The sequence below is a fragment of the Coptis chinensis genome, chromosome 3 (assembly GCF_015680905.1).
Source record: "Coptis chinensis isolate HL-2020 chromosome 3, ASM1568090v1, whole genome shotgun sequence".
NCBI lineage: Eukaryota > Viridiplantae > Streptophyta > Magnoliopsida > Ranunculales > Ranunculaceae > Coptis > Coptis chinensis.
The window spans coordinates 96,020,937-96,038,197 of NC_141458.1; the positions used below are offsets into that span (position 1 = coordinate 96,020,937).

The window sequence follows — 17,261 nt, forward strand, 5'->3', positions numbered from 1 at the left end:
CCTGTGAATCCTGCAATCTGAGGACTTCTACTTTCAAATGTCTGTGAAACTTTATCTAACGCCGCTATCAATATGCATATACTGAGCTACCCAGGTCATAATCTCTCATAGTATGCAAATCAGATACATAAGCATAATATCCTAGTCGTACCGTAGAATGACCATTGGGAAACAAAACATGCCTAATAAAAAATATCAAAAAAGCACTAACAAACACATCAACACCCTCACTACCAGGTAGAACAGTCAAAGCTAACTCCGCTCGTGTATCAGGATGTAAGAGGGGTTCCATATATGCAGTCTTAATATGAGATAGCTTAATACCAGAAGAATCATAAACATCTACCTCCAAACGAGGAAAAATCTTAAGCATCTGACCAATGTTTTCATAAGTTGTGTCAAAAGGTACCGGTTGGCCTATACCGATACTCAACCCAGAAATCATAGTGAAGTCTAATGGTGTGAACCCTAACTCCGCACAAGGGAAATGAAATGTATGAGTTCTACTCCACCATCTTTCTACTAAAGCTATGACCACTGCCCAATCAGCCTTCTCATAATCCACATCAACCAAAAGACCCAAAGGTGTATACAAAATACTATCTCTAATGTTTACAAACTCATCCAAACTCTTAATAACCTTCCACCACTCTCTAACACCAAGTAAAACTGATCTAACTCCGTAGTCAATAACATGCTGATATTATGAAAAAAAATAATGCATATAAGATAAATAATTAATTGGTCCAACTCAACTAATTAATGCATAATATTCAAAATAATTAATCAAAACTAATTAATTACCTGAGTATTAGCCACTACACTCAACAAGTGTTTTGTATCACGTGTAGAAGACACAACTTCCATATCAAGTGCTTCACCAGGTGCAAATTGCCAATCGAAGTCGTTCATTTGATACTCCTATACATATGGATGTCTATCAGTCAATGCGACATCCTTGGTTCTTCTCCCCGTCTTCACCCCCACCGTCTTGTACTTCCTTGGGTTCTTCTCCCCCATCGCCAATGTCGTTTGTGTACTGCCAATACAAATCATCATCACCCTCGAAAGGTTAAAAAAGATCCATATAAAATTTCAAGAGTTTAGGTAGGTTTTTGTTTTTTCTTACTAAGGAGATGGTTTATAATTGAGAGAAAAGTTGAAAGTGATTGAACCGCATAGTTTTGGTCATGTATATATAGAAGTAGCACGCGGTGTTGAGAACACCGCGCGGTTTTTGAAAAACCGTGTAGGCTTAGGCCTGTCAGATGGGCTTTATTGGCGCGGTTTTGGGAAAACCGCGTGGGGCTTTATGGCGTGGTTTATCCAAAACCGCGTAGGTTGATGTCGAAAATTTGATGTTACTCCTAAAGTTGTTTGGTGTTTTTTTGGTTCAAAATTTTAGTGTTTTTTTGGTAGCTCTCCTAAAGATGCTCTTACTTGGCTAACAACTTTTTTGCGTTTTTTTTTTTTTTTTTTAGTGGAAATTTTATTGATAATTGATAAAAGAATTTTACAAATAATTAGGACAAAGCGCAAAACAAGTCAGCCCACAAGTTCTTTCTGAATAGCAAATCCTATTCTTCTAAAACAAACTCGTTAGAACCAAATTGTCATAACATTATCGTCCATAACTTTCAAGTCTCTTGAGAAGCTCAACGCATCGTTGTTCCAAGAAACCAAAAGTGTCGAAACTAAACGGAATGAAACAATGTTGGTTAGCCGTGCAAGCTTCCTCATGCTTCTCCATCTTCCCCTCGCTGCTCTTAGTAGCTGCTCCCCACCTCAAAGACTCCATTCCCAAGCCCTACCAACGGAGAGGCTCCATTACATCAACACATGCATGTCTCCCCCGCACCAACCAGATATCAATATATCCGCAGGTCGGCGTGTGGATCTTCCCTCATTCGGATCAATGAGAAAATTCACGGGAGCCTCCTTCTTCACTTGTACCCCCTCCCAAAATGCATCACATAAAATCTCTCGACATGATCATGTCGGTATTTGAAACCTGGAAAATATCTACAGTGTGCTGCATGGTCTCCAAAGGCATCTAGTCTACTCTTTTTGCAAACAGGGCATAGACCACCATCAGAGTACAAAGGAATCATGAGACGGTACCGAAGAATAGAACGATACTCCACTGACGACATATGCTGTCCAAGTCCCTCCATCGGAATAGCAAGTAGGAAGTCCTTTGCGTGTTCTGACTGCAAGCATCCAATGACTGCTTTTCGAAAGCGATAACACAAACTCCCTCTCAAGACCAACAAAGAATCTTACTATAGAACGCTTCCGCCAAAACTTTTTGTGGTTTTGAGGGGACGGTAGCATTCCCAGCCATAGAACTGAGGTCAAAATCGGGTAGACAAAGACTCATTGCACTGCTAGCAACATCAAGAATCTCATCCAAAGGCACTGGCCCACAACTCCTAAGAATGTGGTTCTGAAGCTCAGACGTCTGACAACGGGAGGCCACAAAAGCAAAAGTAGAGACATCAGTGGCACAATAAATACCTAACCCACCCAGACGTAATGGGAGTGTCGATAAACGCCACTGCAAATCACCGAAGTTAGGACCATCAGAAACCACAATACCCTGGAGAACACTGCGGAGATGTCGATCAAACGTCTTAGCTGCCTCTCTAAAAAGGGATGGTGGACAAGTACTGAATCGCAAATACCAACTTAGAGAGCCCAGCACAAGCACGTAAAAGAGCTAACTCACACTGTGGATTGTCTAATGTAGCTAAACGGTCCATCAAAGTCACAACCTTTTCAACACGCTTGCAAGCAAGGCCCCTGACAAAGGATGGATCAGTGCTGACTGCACCTCCAAGCAACTGACTCCTGGCGAGGGGCGGGACAAATATGAAGGAAAGAGACCAGGGGTGGAGCGACGTGGATCCAATGATGGCCAAAATAGCTCAGTTTTAGCCACATTAAGAACCAGCCCATAAGAAGGTCCTTCTTCCTGAATCATACTCAAAGCTGTCGCCACCTGTTCTGTATCTCCAATCAGAGTCCCATCATCTAGATACCAAGCATGTAGCAACAATTGACAACTGGACTGGATCCGCAGAATTGGGGGATGCAACACCAGTGCAAATAGAAGGGGACCCAAAGGGTCGCCTTGTTGGACCCCAGTAGCAGACCAAATGTAGCTATCCCCCATATATAACCTCGCAGGTTGACAATACAAGTACTCAACCCAAGGGGAAATAGCTGGGCAACGGATACGAACCTCTCTCAACATAGTAGTCCGATCAACCATGCTAAAAGCATTCTGAAAATCTACAAGCAGCATCGAAAGAGAGGTACGTCATCGTTAGCATACACTATCGCGGTTGACAAATAAGTAAAATCGCTTCGCACCACGAAACACCAACCCCATAATCGAAAATCCCGCAAGTATCCTACCACATCTTGGGAAACTTCTTTCATTGCAATCTTGGAGACCAAACGACACCAAACCATCCCCACGGCTATAGGGCCGAATACTATTATCCGGCGAGAAGTGGAGTAAAGCGGAGCACTTTCGCAATGAATTCCACTAACGGTGTGGACATCGTCCCTAAATCAAAGATTCACCACGGGGTCAATGCATCTAGAAAATCGGGGCGATATGGCTGCGCAGCCCCCACTCATGGCATCCAACAAATGCTGAGCTCGAAGACCATCACGACCACAAGAAGTACCCTTCGGAAATGACCTAATACATGACAATAGGGCATCTCTCTCTACCACTAAAGGAGGCTCAGCAAAAGGAACAGTCGGTCTCACAGGTGGTTGTCGCATCGGGTGTTTCTCCTCTAATGCACATATAGTCTCCGCAGTATTGGAGGCAACTCCTGCTGATGATAACACTTTGACCGCTGCAGCAAAATGTCCATCAGCAACTTTCGTAAACAACAACGCATTATCTCCGAGTGGAGGCAGATTTCCGGTCGGCCGGATCAAGGAGAGACTCATTCTGAGACTCTAAGAGACGAAACATCCCGCCAGGCTCATTCCATGTCGTCAAAGCATGGAGAATCTGTTTTTGCTGAAAGTTTTTCCTAGTGCCAGAACGACGTTCCTGACGATTCTGTGGTCGGAAAACTTGCAGAGTGCAACGCGGCAAGAGGAGGAGACGAACCCAAGACATGACTGAAGTAGGATCAGTTGTAATATCCCAGAGAGCCGATTTCAGTGCACCCGAAAATGCCAATCGACAAGCACGTGGTATACTTTTCACGGTTCGGAACGGTATACGAAATGCATTATCCAGTAATTTCTCATTAAGAGAAGAAGGGACAACAAGCGGATCAAGGGTATCATCACCACCCCTCTGTGTCGTGGATGCAAGATCTGTAGTGTCGCTTAGGAGGCGGCTGTGGTATGCCCACAATGAAACAAGGGGATTCCCCATTCTCCAACAAAATAGGTGGTGGTATGATAGCATCTGGATGACGACACGGTATACCAAATGCGTGGATACCCAGACAACGACCACACATCCATTTGTCTATAGACTTTAAGGAATTCTCCAATAACAAATACAAATCACAATCATCCTTAAGTTCATCTCGTACCCTATCAATACTCAACTGACAACCTACGTGTTGTTTATTTATTTATTTATTTTATTTTTTTTTTTTTTTGGAGGGGGGGAGGGCATTTCCCAAAGTATTCATCTCTTCAATAAGAGCAAAATGGCTAATATACAAAATATCAACATCTGTTACACACAAAATTGACAGAGTAGGTGGAAACTCAAATGATTTAAAAAATGGAGAGTTTAGTCAAAATACTACATAGTTTGAGGGGGTTAAGTCAAAAAACTCGGTAAGAAATTGATTTAAGTTGGAAGCTTGATCAAGCCTAAAATGACCTCAGATCAATAAGGTCGATATGTACCATTTAGAATACAGATCAATATACAACTTCAAGATATGAACAAAAAAAAAGTATCTTTCTTGATCAATTATTTGCCTTCTTTCTTTCTAACTATTTTTTGGACAACTATATTCATACACTGCACATCTATATTAATAGCATCTCCTATAATCAACCTGGCCTCTTAAATTTATCCGGGTATTTTTCTTACACATAATACTCCTGGATGAATAATTAAATCAAATACCTAGATATCTCTATTAGTAGCATCTCATATAATCAACCTGGCCTCTTAAATTTATCCGGGTATTTTTCTTACACATAATACTCCTGGATGAATAATTAAATCAAATACCTAGATATCTCTATTAGTAGCATCTCATATAATCGACCTGGCCTCTTAAATTCATCCGGGTATTTTTCTCCATGGATGAATAATTAAATCAAATACCTAGATATTTATTAAAGAGGACTACTTGGTCTTTTTACGCCTTTGTAAATTCTTAGTACCGATATTGTCCTTAAATTAAAATGTTGTTTAACACCTTTGAATAGAAGTAATCGGTCTTTTCGATCATGTAGTGGTGAATTTAAAAACCAATTCCACGCCATTTTGAATTGTACGCCCCACCATAATGACATTTAATTAGCAATAATTGGGTAATTTAATTAGACGTTAAAGAAAATGAAAAGTCTAAGGAGAGAATACGAAGGGATGGAACAACTATTATTTTCTTCTTGCCATGCCCTAAACTCATAATCTCCCCACTCCCCAACCATTCTTTTCATCTTTTACTTTCTTACAATTTTGTAGCGAACACACAAAATTTCATTTAACCCATTCAAGAATTTCATAGATTGGAAACTACTGATTCGAGGATCTACAACTATTTTGCTACTTTGGCAAGAAGGTTATTTTGTTCTACTGGCCTCTAATTATTATTGAAGATTTATGATTTTTTTTAAGAATCATGAATTGTCTGCAGAATGAGGTACAACAAAAATTTGACTACTGAACACAAGAGTTTCGAACGAATACTGCAATCTTTGACTGAGGTACAACAAATTTTAAGCCACGGTACTTAAATTTCAAATGTCTATTCCCATCCATACCATTTTAATCCGAATATAACTATTATCAAGTATTGACAACCATGACTTAAAAAGTTCTCTTAGTTTTTTGTGTTCATCCATTTGATTGATTCGTACTATTTGTCTATTATGTATTTGTTGTTCTTGATTAAGGCCGAATGATTTTTAATTTTTCCGATGGCTATCGAAAAGTTACATATACGATATTGCTAATTGATATTAATGTCCAAGTGTTGGTGTTGAGTCAAGTGAACAAGATGACACTATTAATGAATGTTTACCATTAACAATTGTGTTGAGTTCAAGTTATGATTCCTTTCCTCTTTTTTAAATCATGGATTTTTTTAGGTGAATCATGCATCTTCAGATTCCTTATGTTGATTCTCTATCTGATTTAGTGTACTACTTTTGCAGCCTTGCAGGTTGCCTTCCATTTGGAGAACAGATTTTACAAAATTTAAGGTACTCTTTTTTAAGCTTCACTATTATTTTCTTCTCCTATTATACAATGTTCTACTTTATATAGCGTCATATCTCATATTGATCTATGCTTGCTATGTGTGATAGAAACTATTCTCTTAGAAACCTGTATAACCTAATATTTTATTTTTTGATATACCTTTAATACAGTGAAAAAAAAATCTACTCTCAGACTTATCTAGATTTACATTACATTTTATTACGTTATTATTTTATTTATTATTTTGACCATTGAATAGTAAAGTCTGCCTTGCCAAATTCATTGCCAATGTTTTGAAAACATCATTTTTTCATCCATCAAAATTTTAAGCGAAAAGATATCATGTTCTATAGGCCAGACCAATCCAGAAAAGCCAACACAAGGGTGCACCTTGACCAATCTAATGATTTAAGTTTTAGAACGATAATAGTGATACATCCAGATTGGCTTAGGCGTGGGGAATATGTTATTTTGTATTAACTTCAAGGGGTAAGCTCCATATTGAATCCTTTGGAAGTTTACTCCTAATCATATGAATATTTTCAAGAAAAAATATCAGTGTGGCAGGTACATGCAATAGGTGTTATATTTCATCATACCATGCCACTTTCCTCTTTCATACCTGATAAGAGTCCAAAACCGTAGTTTTAACTCTTTAATAGTATTACATTTAGGTCAATTATATTTATAATAAATAAGAGTTAGTATTGTTTATGTGTTTTTGTGTATTTCAGGTATTGGAATCAATTATCTGAAGAAATACATCATTTTTGCAAGAGAAATGAGTCAAATTGTTTGCTAGAGAAGTTATATAGTTAAAGCCTAAGTTTCAAAGAGAAAAAAACTTTTTAAAGCTTAGTCAAAGCTAGAAAGTCAAAGTCAACTCGGGCAGAAAAAGAACAGAAAAGTCAACAGAACTTTAGCAGGCCGTATCTTTGGACTCATACCTCAGAATTTAGCATATTATATGTCAAAATGACCGGCTCGGAAAGAGCTTTATAATAATCTAAGTTGTGACCCAATTAGAGTAGTAAAAGCTGCAACCCAATAAATTTCAGCAGAGAATTTAGGTTTTGGGCTTGATTTAGTGGTCCAAAATACAGCTCCAAAGCCCAAGCACGAAATTATAAACCTAATCCTCTCCTATATAAAGAGGATTAAAGCTCTCTCTCTTCCTCTCCTCTCTTTTTTCCCCAATAGTTTAGTTTAATTAGGATTTAATATTCTTGCCTCCAACCTCCATTATAACACCGTACCATAGTTTCATTAACTAAGTTATTTATCTTTCTAGTATGTCTTATTCTTATTTTTTTTGTTCATTATAGTCCCATGAATCAAAACTAAACTTCTATTAGAGCATTCCCAATGCAGGGGGTTTTAGGGGGTTTGTGACTATAGTCACCAGTTTTTGTGAAAAAGGGGTGTGCAATGCAGAGGTGAAAAACTGGTGACTATTTTCCCCAGTTGAAATCAAGGTGAAACCTTCCACCAACATAGTGGTTGACTTGTTAACTTCGGACGAGATGTTGGCTTCCGTCTGGATTACAAAACTCATCAGACGGAATCCAATATCCCGTCTCGCTATATTTCTTTTTTTTCAGACGGAATCTAACATTCCGTTCGGAGTCCTAACGGCTAGTTCACCAACGGTCAGAACGGTCAAAAATAAAAACTTTGGTATATATACAACATTTGTTCCTTTTTGAGGCACACTTCCAACAATCATATGTCATATATCTTCTTCTTCAAAATCAGTTCTTCAAAAAAACAAAATATCAAATGGCATCATCTCAAGCATCTCAAACAACTCAAGCAAGTGGTAGCACTCAAGCAAAAACAAAGACTCACTTTAGCATGTCTGAAGATCAAGCTTCATGTCTTGCTTGGATAAAAATTAGTGAAGACTCCATTGTTGGTGCTTTCCAAAATGCAAAAAGATTTTGGAATCGTGTAACAAACGAGTTCAATCAAGCACGTGGGTTGGATAATTATTATTTCCATCTTAGTTTTAGTCTAATCATTATCTTAGTCTAATTATTATTTCCATATTAGTCTTAGTCTAATTATTATTTTAGTCTAATTATCTTAGTCTATTTATTTCTATTTTATTTTTTAGTTGTCCGAGGCAAGGATGACGTACCAACTACAAGAAAAATCGTCTTTTTCACTTGATCATTGTTATGTTATACTCAAGGATAATCCAAAGTGGAGTAACATTTTTGAGGCAAGGTTAAGCCACCCCACAAAGGAAAAAGGTCGCAAAAATGATGGTGAAGATTCAACTTCTAATTCACCAAGTGTTGGTGGAGTTGAATTGGAGGGTTCTCAAGAAATAGAGCGTCCTAATTAAAGAAATGGAGCGTCCTCTTGGATCAAAGAAAGGCAAGTCCAAGAGGAACCAAGAAAAATCAGTTGGTATGTTGGAGGGTTACTTTACACGTTTAGAGGATATATTTGTAAAGGATGCAAATGAAACACAAAAGTGCTTAGAACTTAGGGAAATAGAGCTTGCATATGGACAAAGAACTGTGATGGCAAGAGAAGAAAAAAATCGGATTCAAATGGAAAAAAATCAGGTTCAATTGGAAAAAAATCGGCTTCAAAAGATGCAATATGAAGCTAAGATTTTAGCGACCGATACAAGTGCCCTCTATCCCGATACCGCTTTTATAATCGAGCAACAACAAGCTGAAATATGTGCTGAATGGGCAAGGGCTAGAGGTGGTTCTAGCTCTAACTAAGCTTATGTAATATCTAGTATTTTATTTTAATTAAAGCATTGTGTATTTTAATTAATACACTATGTATTTTAATTTCTTAGTCTTTTTAATTAATACACTATGTATTTTAATTTCACTGTATTTTTAATTAATGAACTATGTATTTTAATTTCACTATTTTTTTTTAATTAATGCACTATGTATGTTCTTTCCAATATAATTATTTTCATAGAAATACAATTACTAATAAAATTAAAATACATTATAATATAGTTCATTAAAACACAACTTATTAAACACAACTCATTAAACATATAAGAACTTATTGGAATTACATAGGAAATACATTAGGGAATACATAGGAAATACATAGGAAATACACTTTCATTTCCATTTTAATTTTCCCATCCTTCTCCCTCCTCTGGATCCGACCAATGTGGATCATAAATTGGTACCGGATCTGTTGTTTCTTCAATACCAGTCCAATTAAAAACATGCTCAACTAAATCCTTTTGAAGATTAGTATGTGTAACTTCATTTATGATTTTATTTCTTGCTTCAATCATCTGATAGGCAAAATGAAAACCATCATCTTCCTGAAAGAGCGCAGGTATTGTTTCTTTCCTCTGACCTTTCCAATTCCACACTCCACTTGTACGTTCATTCTCAACAATCATATTATGCATTATAATGCATGCCTTCATTATGTCTCCAAGAATAACAACACTATGACAACACGCAGAAGCCTTAATAATATGTCATCGTGCCTGCAAAACTCCAAACGTCCTTTCAATATCTTTTCTTGCAGCTTCTTGACGTTGAGTAAAGATCTTTTCATGCTTATTTCTTGGATAATGAATGGCTTGAACAAATGTGCCCCATTTTGGGTAAATACCATCAGCAAGATAATATCCCATATCGTATTCATTACCATTCACATTAAATGCAACAGCAAGAGCCTCACCTTGCTCTAATGATTCAAAAACATGAGAACGATGAAGCACGTTAATGTCATTATGCGAACCTGGTAAGTCGAAGAAGCAATTCCAGATCCAACAGTGTTTGTCTGCAATGGCTTCAAGTATCAAAGTTGGTTCCTTCTTGTACCCTACATGTGTTCCAGCCCATCCTGACAGACAGTTCTTCCACACCCAGTGCATACAGTCGATTGATCCAAGCATTCCTGGAAAACCCCTTGCCGCATTCTCAGCTAATATCCTAGCAGTGTCTGCCTCAGTTGGTCGTCTAAAGTACTCTTCCTCAAACGCCGTGATTATTGCCTTGCACCAACGCTTCATAGATACATTTGTTGTGGAATCTCCAATTTGAAAATACTGATCCGTTGAATCAGATGAACAACTAGTTGCTAATTGTTCAACTGCAACTAATTCCTTCTACAACCTAGAAATTGCAACCCAACCCAATCCATCCACCTTGTCTTGGAAGAAGTCATCGAATCCAGCAACAGTTTTCAACATATACATAAAAAGCTCTCTTGTCATCCTGTACCTTCGCCTAAACTTATGAGGAGGCCACCAAGAAGGTGTTGTGAAGTAATCCATCATTATCTTTTGTTTACTAAAATCACCACCATCTCTAAATGTATAGTCTCTTCCCATCACAGATCCACTGCGTTTGTCTATATCCACATCTTCAATTTCAATGGCTGCTTGAGTCATTATTGCCCCAGCAATGGATAATAACTGCAACCTCCTCCTCCTCCTCCGCCTCATCATATCATTATGCTCATCTCTTACTCTTATCATGTAGTCATCTTCATCTACACCCAAGTCTAACACAGAAACTCGGTAAAGAAACTAACTTATAATTCCTGAATTTTTTTTGCCATAGCCTCCTTTGTTTAATGACATATTCATATCCAAAACTCATAAAAGAAAAACCTGGTAATAAAGAAGTCGTTACAAACAACAATCCTAAACGCCATATTACAAGTAATGGCGCACAGTTATTACAAACTATAAATAAATATCTACTGAGACCTCCTCCCCTTATAAGAAGGCTCGGTCAAAGAGCTCTCCCCCCTATGTCGTTGTCGCCTTAGCTCTCTAGTTGAGGTTGAGGTTGAGATTGAGGTGTGGCACTTCCAGCATTCTCCAACTCTTGCACACGTCTCTGAAGCTGCGAAGTTCGATTTCGCTCTTCTTGTAAGTACTCAAAACTGCGACGAGAGGACTCCATGAATGACGCACACATGGCATAACTGAGAGAGTTGTAGTTAAGGAGCTCCAACCTTACTTCATCCTGTTTAGCAAAACAAATGCATGTTACATGTTATAGTGAATAATAATAACAAATCATGAATAAATTTAAATCATACTAACCTCGGCTAACTGCTCAAACTGTACTGACAAATCTGCTACCAATGTGGCATTTGTTGGTGGAATAGGTATGCTCATATCTTGCCCTTGAGAAGTAATCATGCTCCAGTGCCAAAGGTTAGACTCATCAAATATCTGTGGAGTTCCTTGCGGCATCTCAATATCATGAAACACCTTGGGCTGTGACTGTGGCAACTCCACTCCTTCTGGGAAATGAATGTCATGCCTCAATGCTTCGGAAGTAACCCCTTCAAAATTGGTGTCCTGGTATAACGCACCTAGCAAGAGACCTCGACTAACCCTCTTCCAATATAAGTCATAGTCTCCAATAAAAATGAAAGCTGATGCGTCTGGCCAATCATTTGGGTTTGCTCTATAGTGTGAAAGAGTTGTAGGAAGAATATCAGAGGCTATTATATCTATGGGTGGTGGGTAAGGTATAATAATCTCTCCAGATACTTGATGCCAATATCTGTCCCCGAGGTACCATGCAGTTACTGACCCTACAAGTATCATTCGCCGTTGAGAAAGAAACCTTGCTCTATGACACATATAGGATAGTTTATGGTACTCAGTGTTCTCTAGAACATCAGGAATATCCACATAAGGGGTCTGAAATATGAAGGACTCGGCCCAAGGTTGCCACTCAATTTGAGTAGCTCCTAAAAGCTCAATCTGTTAACGAGTGTTATGAATATTATGTGATAGATCCCCATACCCTCTCTGCCTACGATGAAGCCCCCATGCTTGGATACGTGGAATCAGGTCATGAGTCTCATTCTCTTCCAACGTCTTCAACACAGGATGCATCACACAAAAATGTTCGTACCACCAATACTAAATCAATAGATAAAATACAATATCAATATATATAAACATGTCAACATTAATAATTAGATAAATAAATGAAATGGAACAATAACTTAATAAATAAGACTTATCGGTATAATCCAAACAAAGCCGCACAAATTGCCTTTAGCGGCTTTCCTCTCAACTGCAAGGTCTAGCTAGCGGTAAAGGTATGCCAAGATGGATTGACCCCAGTCATAATCCCACATCCTCTCTACGTCTGAGACAGCGGCCATCCACCCGATACGTATAAAACTATTAGCGTATCCGAATAATACCGCACCAACAAAGTAGAAGAGGAAGACACGTACATATTCTTGGATCGACTCCTCACCAATATGATAGTCTTTCGGCTTCTCCTTTAGCCTATTCAAGAATCTTATTGTAAACCAACTCATATTTATAGCTCCTCCCTTAAACTGCTCACCGATAATCTCAAGAACCCGTCTCCCTCATCATCTTCCAAATCAAAACCTTCAAAGAAACTCATTGCCGTAGTAAAAACCTCCAAATTGTCATCAAAAGGAACGACATCTCCATGACCAATTGCGATACCCGTGAGCATTGTGAAATCAAGAGGGTAATCCCAAGCTCACCCCATGGGAAATGGAATGTGTGGGTAGATTTCCACCACCGCTCAACTATCCCAAACAACAATGCTTGATCATTTTGTCCCAAATTAGAATTCAAAAAGTTCCCAAATGGTGTGGCGGCTATAATGTTGGTAACCGTGACAAAATTAGGATCTGTTTTTTATTTCAAACAACGCCACCACGACACAGCATTTGAAAGTGCACAATGCACTTTCCATAGGTGTACTTCCTACATTCATATTACATGCAATACAACAAACTATTCAATACGATATAATTTCAACTCAATTTTTTTTAACACAATGCGACAAATTCAAACTAATTACACAACAACAAACTTGATATAAACTAACATAAATAATAATAATTAACATAAAAAAAAATCTAAAACTTACTTGAGACTCCGCCACTCGATTTGCTACATGTTAGACTGATGTTGACGCTAATGGTGGGTGTTCCTCGATTTCACAATGCGGTGGAAAATTAACCCAAGTTCAATTTTGTCCTCCTCGCTCACATTTTGCGTTCTTGACGACGATCCTTTTTGCCCTTTTTTTTTTATATATATTTTAAAACTTCCAAACCATCGGGAACGCTCTTCATGTGGTGAGGTTGGTGGGGAATCATTGGGGGGTGAAGAAGTCATTAGGAATTGAAGAATTGAAAAAAAAAATGGTAATGGCGACAAGAAAATCGCAATGGAGGCTAGGAAGAAAGTGAAAATGGACCTGTTTCGCGTCTGTTGATATTTGACTCACCAGACGGGATGTTACATTCCGTCTCGTTATAAAATACCAAACGGGATGTTACATTCTGTCTCAATCAAAAAGCCTCCAGACGAAATCCAACATTCCGTCTGAGATTTTTTTTTCACCTTTGCATTGCACAGCTTCACCTTGGTTTTCACCAAAACGGTGGAAAGAGGGTTAATAAGTGCCTACGTGGAGGTGATAAAGGGGGGATTATTTTAACTTGCATTAGGAATGCTCTTAGAGGGGGTTTGAATGAAGCTTTGATGAGGGCTTGATTTGTTAGTATAGAATTGTTGGTTAGAACTTCAAGTTTAGGCTTTTCTTGACTTAAAAATAAAAAAAGTTTAATCTAAACTAGAGAATGGCCAGTGAGTTTTGCCATGAGAATAGAAAACAAATTTTCTCTCATGCTAATTAGTTATTACTAGAGATACCATAATTGATTAGGGACCATTAAAGGTCTAGTATTTATGTTTACACCCTGTGTGAAAATATAAAGACTAGGGTTTTCTTAACAAATCTATGCTAGCATATTAATGAATCGAAAAATGAATTTTAAGCTCTCTCTAAGTTTCTCTATATCTCTTTATTCTTCATATCATATTTTAATTGCTTAGTTAATAAATTAGATTAATAATATAATCATTAGTATAATTGTAGAATAGAAATCTCTTAACATATTATTACTCTCTCACCTTGTTTCTTTATGATTTAAATAATAAATTCTAACTAATCTTGGTAGTATAAGAGTGGATTTGAACATTTACTAGATCTATATTACTTGAGAGAGAGAGAGAGAGTAAATTATTGATTTAATCAACTGTTTGTTAGATTAGGTATTAACCGATTTGGGCATACTGAGGAAAAATGCACAGGAAGGAAGACTCGGGTGTGGGTAAGAAGAGCAACACAACAAAATGAGGAGCAGCAGGCTAATCCAAATCCAGCTGAGGGGTGTACAGAAACCCAACAGGATCAATGCAGCTCGACAGCACACGAGGACGGGGAATATGGAGAGTCCCTAGCAGTAGTGGTAGATTCAAACAATAACCACGAGGGACTCAGGAGCTACGAGGAGAGCCAAGAAACTGTTCCGATAGTAGCTACAGAGGTGATCATGATCCAGCAGGGGTTAGGGCAACAAAGGGATGAGAGTGGAGAGCCTGAGAATAGGCAAGTAAACATGGTTTCACCTGGGATAGTTGAATGTACCTTTGGAGTAGATGGTCAAGGAACTGCTGAAACTCCAGTGTCGAATCCCTTAGTTACTCCTCTCCAATGTTTAAGGCCGAACCATCCAGCTGCAGAATTATTTCAGGTAGAGAGAAACTTATTTGAGGCATTAGCTGACATGGAGGATGATCTTTCAGACGCTGAATCGGAGTTATTTGGAGATAACAATATCAGTCCTAGTCCAGTGAGGGTTACCCCAGTGAGTACCTCTGTGCAAACTAGGGCCCAAAGGAAGGAAAGTGAAAAACATGCAAATACTACGGGGAAAAAAAACAGGGGTAGACCAAAAGGAAGTGGGAAGAGGAGGAACCACTAACTCAACAAATGATTAAGTTATGCAGCTGGAATGTTAGGGGACTAAATGAGGTTGTGAAAGCAAAACAGGTGAATAAGTTTATCATAGAGAATAAGATTACATGTATGGGGTTCCTGGAAACTAAGGTTAGATTGGAGAGATTTAGAAGTATAATAGCGGTGTTGTGCCCGATGTGGGAAGTTGAACATAATTACTCGAGTCATGAGTATGGTAGGATTTGGATTGCGTGGGATCGTAATTTTTTGGATGTACACAAGGAGGTGGAGGGCAGTCAGTTTATCCATTGTAGAGTTACCCTCCTGCAATACGGGTTCTCTTGTTATGTTACTACTGTATATGCGAGCAATAAAAGTCATGAAAGATTGATTTTGTGGTATGAACTGAAAAGTATCGGTGCTAGTGTGCAAGGGCCTTGGTGTGTAATGGGGGACTTTAATAATGTGCTCTTCTCCCATGAAAGATTAGGGGATAGAGCTGTGCACCCGAGGGAAACCCTCCCTTTTGCAAATAGTCTGAATGCAGCTGGGTTAGTTGACCACACGGCATCTGGTTGTTTTTTTACTTGGAACAGTGGAGGGGACAGTGTTAGAAAATGGTCTAAAATAGATAGGTGCCTAGTCAACTCTGGATGGTTCTCTCTACAGCTGGCGACAAAGGTGGAGTTCCTCAGACAAGGTTTATCGGATCATTGCCCTTTGGTTCTGACATTTCTTTCTACCTCTCGAAGTTACTCCCCTTTTAGGTTCTGTAATTTCTGGTTACTCCATCAGGATTTTGCTGAGTTGGTGAAAGAGTGTTGGACAGTAGCAGATCATGGTAGCCCAACGTTTATGCTAATAAAGAAACTGAAGAGCCTGAAAGGTGTTCTGAAAGGGTGGTCACGGTCTGTTGGCAGTAATAATCAAAGGATAGTCCAAGATACAAGAGAGGAGCTAGAGGCCATCCAAGAGAGACTCCAGCTGAACCCTTTAGACTGTTCGCTCAGTGCCCAAGAGTTCTTCGTTCGAGGAAAACTGTGTGAGCTTCTCAGAATAGAGGAAGCGGATATATACCAAAAAGCAGATATTGACTGGATGGTTTTTGGGGATAAATGTAGCAAGTTTTTCTTCAACTCTTTGAAGGAAAAAAAGAGGCGAAACTATGTATGGAGTGTGATTGATGATAGAGGAAACTCTAGGGAAGGGAAGGAACTAGTTGCTGAAGCTTTCTTGAAATACTATAAGGAAATACTTGGGAGCCGCCTAAGGCATCTTGCGACTTCGAAGTTTCTTAATAATCTCGTGGTGTCGGCGAACACCTTGCTACAAGCCCGTTTCTAGAATCTCCAATAACAGAGTCCAAATAAAAGAAGCTCTATTTGGTATGGAGGATAACAAAGGCGGCCGGGGCCCCGACGGGTTTAATGCTTGTTTTTCAAGAAGAGCCGCCAACTATTGGCGAGGATTTCTTCTACGCTATCAATCAAGTATATATTTGCTCGTAAGCAGATTCCGTGAGGGATAAATGCAACGCCGCTATATGTCTTATACCGAAGATGAAGAATGCTTCAAATGTCAGCTCCTTCAGGCCCATTGCTTGCTGTAACATTGTGTATAAATGTGTCTCCAAAGTTCTAACTAACAGGATGCAAACTTGTATAGCGACATTAATTTCTGATTCCCAATCTGCGTTTGTACCTGGGAGGTCTATCCAGGATAACCTTCTCCTTGCTCACAAACTACTTAGAGGATATTCAAGGAAAACAGGGCAAAAAAGATGCGCTATAAAGTTGGACATAAAGAAGGCTTATGATTCAGTCTCTTGGCCAGCACTGAGAGTCATTCTCCAAAAGTTCAAGTTTCCCCCTCTATTCATAGAATGGCTCTACATGTGTTATGCCTCTCCTTCGTATTCAGTGATGGTAAATGGAACGCTAGAAGGGTACTTTAGAGGGCAACGAGGGCTGCGACAAGGGGACCCAGTTTCTCCTTATCTGTTTGTTCTTATTATGGAAGTGTTGAGTGCTCTACTCCATCAAAGGCTCCAGATG

General features: G+C 38.7%; 1 protein-coding gene across 1 annotated transcript; it reads left to right on the forward strand.

Moving 5' to 3' along the window:
- Positions 1-15,336: 15,336 nt before the first annotated feature.
- Positions 15,337-16,551, forward strand: LOC147511871 (uncharacterized). The gene has a single exon (XM_086598595.1). The coding sequence runs from the start codon at positions 15,337-15,339 to the stop codon at positions 16,549-16,551; it is 1,215 nt and encodes a 404-aa protein (XP_086454721.1).
- Positions 16,552-17,261: the final 710 nt, after the last annotated feature.

Excerpts from the sequence above, each read along its gene's own strand:
- LOC147511871 (XM_086598595.1), top strand. The coding sequence starts at position 15,337 with ATGGGGTTCCTGGAAACTAAGGTTAGATTGGAGAGATTTAGAAGTATA.